At 42.6% G+C, this 7,703-nt stretch overlaps 1 protein-coding gene across 4 annotated transcripts; it reads left to right on the forward strand.

The window, feature by feature from the left end:
• The first annotated feature begins 300 nt into the window (after window positions 1-300).
• Window positions 301-6,091, forward strand: LOC115726825 (uncharacterized calcium-binding protein At1g02270). Of its 4 annotated transcripts, none has more exons than XM_048282574.1 (11): window positions 301-955; window positions 1,182-1,286; window positions 1,417-1,522; window positions 2,260-2,480; window positions 2,597-2,673; window positions 2,769-2,877; window positions 2,973-3,098; window positions 3,974-4,084; window positions 4,204-4,311; window positions 5,185-5,370; window positions 5,453-6,091. In XM_048282574.1, the coding sequence occupies exons 1-11, from the start codon at window positions 803-805 to the stop codon at window positions 5,477-5,479; spliced, it is 1,329 nt and encodes a 442-aa protein (XP_048138531.1). In that variant the 5' UTR covers window positions 301-802; the 3' UTR covers window positions 5,480-6,091. The 4 variants fall into 4 exon arrangements, with proteins under 4 accessions (XP_048138531.1, XP_048138530.1, XP_030512749.1 ...); XM_048282573.1 differs by having other exon boundaries at window positions 301-545; window positions 732-955; window positions 5,185-6,091; XM_030656889.2 differs by having other exon boundaries at window positions 5,185-6,091.
• The last annotated feature ends 1,612 nt before the right edge of the window (window positions 6,092-7,703 follow it).

Below are 7,703 nucleotides of genomic sequence, written 5' to 3' on the forward strand. Positions count from 1 at the left end.
TAGTGAGATGACATTGCACTTTAGATTAAAATTTATGGACCAATCGCGCGTAATTATCCCATCTATAAATTGGATATTTCCAATTATCTGTTCCCTAAAAAAATCCCAAATATTTTCTGGCTTCGCTCCTCTACATCATCCACATGCACTCCGCGTCCGTTCGACGGCCGAAGATTCACCGTGCAGTTCGACAGTGACGTCATCACACGGCATGCGCGCTCTCCCTCCGCGCTGTTTTATTAATAGAGGACTCCGCACGAGAAAACGAAAACGAAAGGAAATTAAAAAAAAGAAAAAAAGGAAGAAATCATTCTTGAGGAAAAGAGAGCGTAAAAAAGGGCGAGGAACCACAGAAAAAACCTGGCCGTTTCACGGGTCACCAGGAGGTGGAGGAGGGAGACCGCCGGTACCGGTTAATTCCGTTATTCTCCTTTCAGCCCCCGTCGCCTTATTCCCCGATCGAAATTGAAATTTAAACCCACCTTTTACCGGCTGTTCCCCGTTCCCCATTGCCGCCACCTCACCACCGCCTCCGCCACCTCCTCCTCCCTCTCCGTCGTCGTCTCTATAAATAGGAGCGAAATCGAACCTCGCTGCTCCTTTCTTCGCAAGCACCAACGGCGAGCGCTCTTTAGCGTCTTCGAAGCGGGACTTGGGGCTCGTCGGTATTTTGCATTGCGCGTCGTTTCTTCCGGACGAATCGTTAGCATCGGAAGGAGGGAAGCGGGATACCTCTTGGTTTGTCCTTTTGCGATTTGATTTTTGCGGTATATATTTGGAGGATTTGTGCCCGATTCGGAACATGAGGAAGGAGAAGAGGCGCGCGATGAAGGGGAGGGTGTCGCGGATCGGGAGCTACGCGATCGCGTCGTCGGTCGGCGATCGTCAGCATCCTTGCATTACCTGCACTACCTTCAACATTCTCGCCCCTATCTACAAGCGCTTGAACCTTAAGGTTGTCTTATTTGCCCGAATCTCTTGCGCTCGATGTTAGAATCCGGAAAAAGAAATGTCGCTCGCGTTGTTTCTTTCTCTGTTCGATTTGGTACACGCTTTTCCTCGACGCGTGGTCACGTTAGTCGGGGTCAATACGCATAGGATTTGATTTTTCCTTGCTTGCTTTTGGCTGAATTTTGGAGTGACGATTTGTTTTTGTCCTTTTTCCGATGCGGTGGACTCAGGATCGCAGTTGTCGTGAAAGTGACTACAGAGCTTATTGGCTTGAGAGGAATCATCGGATATTGGATTGGTTGTTAGACGAAAGGTCATCGATTATTTGCCTTCAGGTTGTATGTCTCGTCCATTAGTCCGTTGTTTGTTGGATTGAATCCGGATTGGAAGGTCATGCAGATTTTATACGGGCAACAACGAGTTAAAATGACTTTATGTTTGGTTCTTTACTTGGAATGTTTACAGGAGTTCTGGGTCGGTAATGAAGAGCTCGTCAACATGTACGAGAAGAGGCTGGGTGATGCTGGTTATATCAGTTTCAAGCTTGCACGGACCAACAACCGTGGAGATGGTATGTTGCCTAATTTACAAGTTGAAGTTTATCCATTCCTTTTGATGTGAGTTCTTTTGTTTGATTCTCGTATGTCACCCCGTCAATTGATGGAACTTTAAGCACTTTTTCGATGCGGTTTTACGATGCATTGATTGAAGTTCTTAAGGGTCCGTAAACTATGTAGTTTCATAAAGGGGACTTGAATCTCAAGGTAGCATATAGAGAACATTACTGCTTTCCTACTTTTACTGATGTTAATAACGAGCTTCAGATTCTTTGTTGCTGGAAAAGCAGCCTTTTTCGAGCTTATATCAACCAAATCATTGATTGAGTCTTAAATATCAAGAGAAAAAAAGGGTAGTCTGCGTCTGGTTTTTGTGGAATATGAAGGAAAGGACAGATTAGGATTTTGTTAAGGAATCACTAGCTTTATAGACCTAATCAGATACATTTCTCAAGGTAATTGCTGGAAGAAAAGGATTTGGATGTAATTTGGAGTCATTGTGTTGGCTAAATCTGCATAAGATTGCATGCACAGTAACTGGGAGATTTTCATTTGTTTGCGCAGTTTGTTGGCCAAAAAGTTCGTTTATTCTCACTTGCTATAAAGATGGGATAGTTACATTCTGCAAAGTAGTTGTTCTGCAGTAGTTTGTTTTCGGTGAACAATGCTGGGAAATACAGTCGTGGCTATTCGTTCATCTAACATTTTCTTATTTGCTATTGACTTGTGATGCAATTACTGGAGTCTCCAGGATTGCTGATTGCTGTTCGGAGAGACTATTTTAGAGTCATCAAATATAGGGAGCTACTTTTCCCTGATTGCGGAGATCGGGTTGCTCAGTTATTACACGTTGAACTAGTTGCACCCTTCCCAGAGTGCCGTAGTAATGATGTTGGGCAAGAAATCCTCATTGTCAATACCCACTTATTATTTCCCCATGACTCTAGTCTCTGTATAGTACGACTTCATCAGGTAAATGTTTTTCTCTTCTGCTAATCTAGTCACCTGCTATAACTTTATTGATTATTTACCAGTCCCATTAGCAGTCATGCCTCAGCTCAAGATTCCTTTACTATCTTGGGTAACAGGTGTACAAAATCTTGCAATCCGTGGAATCATATCAGAAAGAAAACAACCTGAATTCCTTGCCCATAATACTCTGCGGGTAAACTAGTTCTTGGCTTCATTTCCAGAGAGTTAAACATATTTTATAATTGTGTTGATCTTTGTATCCTTTATCTTGTGCCTCAATTCTCACAGCGACTGGAATGGAAGTAAACGTGGTCATGTTTATAAGTTCCTTAGGTCTCAGGGGTTTGTTTCCTCGTATGATACTGCTCATCAGTACACTGATGCAGATGCTCAAAAGGTTCTTTTGACCTAAATTCAGCTCTTAACTTTTGTTTATTCAGTTAGCACATTCTCTCTGCTTATTGATTCCATTTTTTCCTTTTTGTTGTTCAGTGGATTAGCCACAGGAATCATCGAGGAAATATCTGTGGCGTAGATTTTATATGGCTCCTCAATCCTAACAGCTACAGAAAATTACTAAAGACAAGTTGGATTGAGACGGTGTTTGGCATGTTCAAGGTAAGTTTTCCAGTTTTGCCCTATATACTCCTATGAATCATTCACAGTTACTTGCATATATTCCATCAATTGCACGTTATCATAAATAGCTAAAGATCTTTGATTTTATCCATATCCTGCGGTATCGCTTACTGAACTCAAATGAACTGCCACTATCCTTACAGCCAGGTGTCTCGTCCATTATTTTGGGTTTAAGCATCTGTTCTTTCCTCAACATGCTAATATTCATTGTCTGGCATTGACAATTATGTTTTACTGTCACTTCCACCATAAGAGACGGATCCTCATACACTTATGGAGATTTATGTTTTAGTGAGGATCTGTGCATCTTCTTTGTTACTAATGCTGTACGTGTCCTTGTCTGATTCCAATCTTAGAATGGTTTATGACTCTGATTTTGTGTTTTGTTGACTTGACCTAACTTCTTTTTCTGGTTTTTTTTTAACCAATTGTGGTCCTGCAGATGCTTTTCTGAAATTATGACAGAAGTGTTTAACCACGTTGGCTATCGTGAATATTCTTTTGTTAACTTAGTGCACCTTTGATTGGTCTAAAAACTAAAGCAGTGCCCTGTGATTGCGGAGGGATTTAAATTTAGAGGTTGAAGCATTTTTCATATTCAATACTATTTCATGTTGCGCCTTGTTATGTATACAGTTCTTAGCTAACTGAACCCCATGCGTTTATTTTTGGCAACTCTAATTTATCAACTGATCGAGTAAAAGTAAGTTTTCTCGAGATTAGAATCCTCACTATCAGAGTAGCTGTTAGTTTTTAATGTAGATTGATTCTTCCTTTTTAGATATCAAACATCATGCATTAAATCTAATCGCTTTAATTTTATGTTACTGACCACTATCTTCCTTTTGTCTCAGTGTTTACTGAGGAGAGCTTCACCGACAGAAAAGGATGCTTTTGCATTTCTCAAGGCCGATAATCATGGTGATTATATAACCTACTCGGGTTTCTGTGACGCACTTAGACAGGTAGGGCATGTTATTTCCAATAGAACTGATGTTTAGTACTTTTAGACTGATACACAGGCATGTCAATAAGACCCATAGTATTGAGAATAGTAGTCTAATAGCCGTCTACTTTCTGGTAGTTCAATTTGACTGGCGACAGCCATGGGCTTAGTGCTGAAGAGACAAAGGACTTATGGGACGAAGTAGATATCGATGGCAATGGTGTTGTCGATTTTGAAGAATTTCAGGTAATTTAGATTCCTATCAACTTGACGGAATGAGTAATATCCATGCATTCCTTCTTGGGGAAACAAGCCTCTGGATTTGTTCTCATCTCCAACATCCACATATACCTTGCTTCTTCAATTTGGTGTAAGCATGAACCACTGTTTGTGCTGTCATATTCTCTTCCGTGCTTAGTTCTTCATTTTTCCCCTCTCAAAACAGAATTAATGGAACTTGCTTTTAGCCCCCTAGTTTACACAATTGTTGCCCACTTGTGAGAATAATTGAAAGAGCATTTGCAGCTTATGCTTTCCAGTTTACAGTGTTTACTTGATGACGAGACCTGATCAACAGATGTCCAGTGGGACTGCCCATAACATGGGCTGGCTGGGCTGACTTTTTAGGTCACTTACAGATAGACAGAGGACTATGCTTGCACAAGTACCTTGAGGCGCACCTATATCGGTTAAAAGAAGTTTATGTTTTACTAATAACTTACTTTGATATTTAAAAACACAAAATACTAATATTGTAAAGATAAATAGTACAAATTTCAAAACTCAGATAAACTTAAGCCCTAAAATGATTTTTCACTTTTTTTTTTCCATTTCTAATGATTTTTGTTAACTGCAACATTTAAAATAAGAACGAGAATTGTGGCCCAATGGGCTGGCCTGGCCTGCCCATGTTTTTCGCTTGGGTGGGCCTTGCCCAAGCCCAAAAGTTTGGGCCTGGGCAGGAGCTAAGGAGATTCGGGCCTGAGCCCACCCAATTAGCAGGTCTATTAATGACTAAGCTCAGTGAATATTATGTATCAAAAGCTATATCCTATCTAAATGAATGTTTTACTGCCTTGTTTTTCAAATGCATTGTTTATGATAAATTTGGTGATGCAGCAACGAATCTGGAACCCCTCCTGGTCAGAGCCAAAGACTGAAGAGAAAAATGAGCGTCGGGATGGAAAAGGGTGTCGGGAGCAGACAATTGGTTTCAGTGTTAAAAATGCCGTTCTGTTCCCGCCTGAAGTGGAGAAAGGAAGGTGGCCTGAAGATTATTCTCTCTCCGATCACGCTCGACTTACGGTGGTGTTCTCACCTATAAAAATGCCGTGCTCACAGTTAATAAACCGACCCTTGCCTGATGCATCTGGCTTCGTGGATTTAGGGTCCAAAGCAAAAGAATAAGGTATAATCTCGAGCTCCAGTAAGAGCGGAAAGATCTTGTTCTAGCTCACTACTTGAGTTGGCGTATCGTTACATTCTCCCAATGCCGAGGTATGATTATGACATGATTACGGCATCCTTCGCCGGCCACGAGCATCTCAGACCTATGCCTTGAGTGGACTAAGGGATGCCATGAGAAGCTCATTTCATTTTTTATTATTTCCCTCACCCACATTTCAGACATCTGCACCATCCTCATCAGTCCTCGCACATTTCTGCTCCGTTACTTCCCATATTCACTCATTTTCCGAGAGTAGCTGTTATACTGGATCTTTAAGCCTCTGGGGTTTTGCTCCCGTGGGTCTCGATGCAGTTTTGGGAAAAGCCGATAGAAGCGGCGAAAGAAGGAAAGGAGAGAGAGATGAAAAATTCAGAGAAGTAGATACATGTACATTCCACAGGTGATCCGTAGTCTGTGCACGAGAGATGTTAGGGATTTTTGTTTTTATTTTTTAATATGTCGCGAGAGATTTTTGTTCTGGCTGGCTACAGCAGATTGTAATTGTACAGAAACACGTATTGCATTGTCGAGAATACAGAGGGTTTCCGAAGGGATTGTTCGATACATGGACTCGGATGAGTGCTTTACATTTTACATTTCTTTTCATACCGCTCGAGAGGCTTTTTTTTTTTTTTTTTTTTTTTTGGGGGGGAGAAAATATTGGGTAGGCCGGCCACAACACGTCACCGTGCGCCCCGGCCAATTAGGAGGGGCCATATCAGTCGGGTGGGCTCCATCGACTTACCTGCACATAAAATTTCTTTTTTCTTTCTTATTTTTTAAAAAAATATTACTTTAATAGACCTGTGTACATTAATTACCCTAGCCTCTTTTCCTCTCTCTTCTCGCTCCTTCTCAAGAAAGAAGACATGACCCTTCGATATCTCTCCCTCTCTGGCTTTTGAAATTTTGGGTCTTCGTCTTCGCACCCTACTCCGGCTTCTCCATGCTCTCTGCTCCAGTACTCGTTTGGTCTTTTCTCCGTCGCTCGCTCTCCCTCTGCTCCGGCGCACGCTTGCTCTCGTTCGGTGCTCCGGACTCCTCCGATGCTCGTTTAGTCTTTGCTCGGGTGCTCACTCTGTCGCTTGTTGGGTCTCGCTCGATTGCCTCGCGCGGTTCTTGCTTCGCGCAATGCCACGCCATTCCTTCACGGGTACACTCTCTCGCGCTAATTTTCAATTTTCCTATTAGCGGTGGCATACGTATAAAACTGGTAGAGATGACATTGGGTTGGCCGGTGAAATAACTTCAACTCTCCCCTCCAAAAGCAAAATGAAAAGGGATTTATTTATGTCCAGGATTTCACCGGGACATGAAGAGTGGCCTTTTGCCGCCACCGAGCCCGGCCACCACAGGATAGTTTGATCGGTCTTGGACGAACAACGGGCTGCGTCGCGCAAGAGCATGTAGATGCACTCAGCAGCAATGCGGGATGACAAACAACAGACCGCAAAATTGACGGCCAACCGCCGATCCATGGGGCGAGCGTGGAAGGAAGTGTTACTCCTCGGGAGTAGGTGGATGAAGTGAACAAATCGGGAGAGAATGCGTTGTTCGCGGCAGCAAAGAGAGGGAATGGGAGCATCGTGAAGGAACTGCTCAAACATTCAACTAGAGAAGAGGTTATGAGGAAGAACATCGATGGTTTGACCACCCCGCACACTGCTTCTGGTCATGGACATGCTGGTGATTAGTTGCTAATGTTTGCATTTCTTAATTTCTTCAATTTGGCACTGGCGTCTAGATTATATGTTGCATACTTAGTCATTGAATGTGAAGTTGCCTCATTTAAGCCGATTCTTGATTAGCCTTCTCGACTACTGGTGTGTAGCTTTTGAGACAGAAAATGTGCTCACTAAGCATGGAAGTGACCTTGGACTACTCTGCCCGAGGCAAGCTTCGAACAGTCCATGAAAATGTTCTAGAAAGCAATTCCCATTTTGCAGATCTTTTAGTAATGCGGAAGTTAAAAATGGTAGATACACTCGGCATTAACCAAAGGCGCACCTTAGTAGAATCCGTACTCACGGTGAAATGCATACATCCTGGCTGCCTAGAATTGAATCATTTGGGACTGCACGGATGAGAAGTGGATTTCCTGAAGTTCATGATGGTCCGATAATCCTTTTGTGCTTATATGGACCTTTTCATTGCGGACATTGTTCAAATGCTCTTAGATTATGAACCCGAG

Source organism: Rhodamnia argentea, chromosome 7 (assembly GCF_020921035.1).
Source record: "Rhodamnia argentea isolate NSW1041297 chromosome 7, ASM2092103v1, whole genome shotgun sequence".
NCBI lineage: Eukaryota > Viridiplantae > Streptophyta > Magnoliopsida > Myrtales > Myrtaceae > Rhodamnia > Rhodamnia argentea.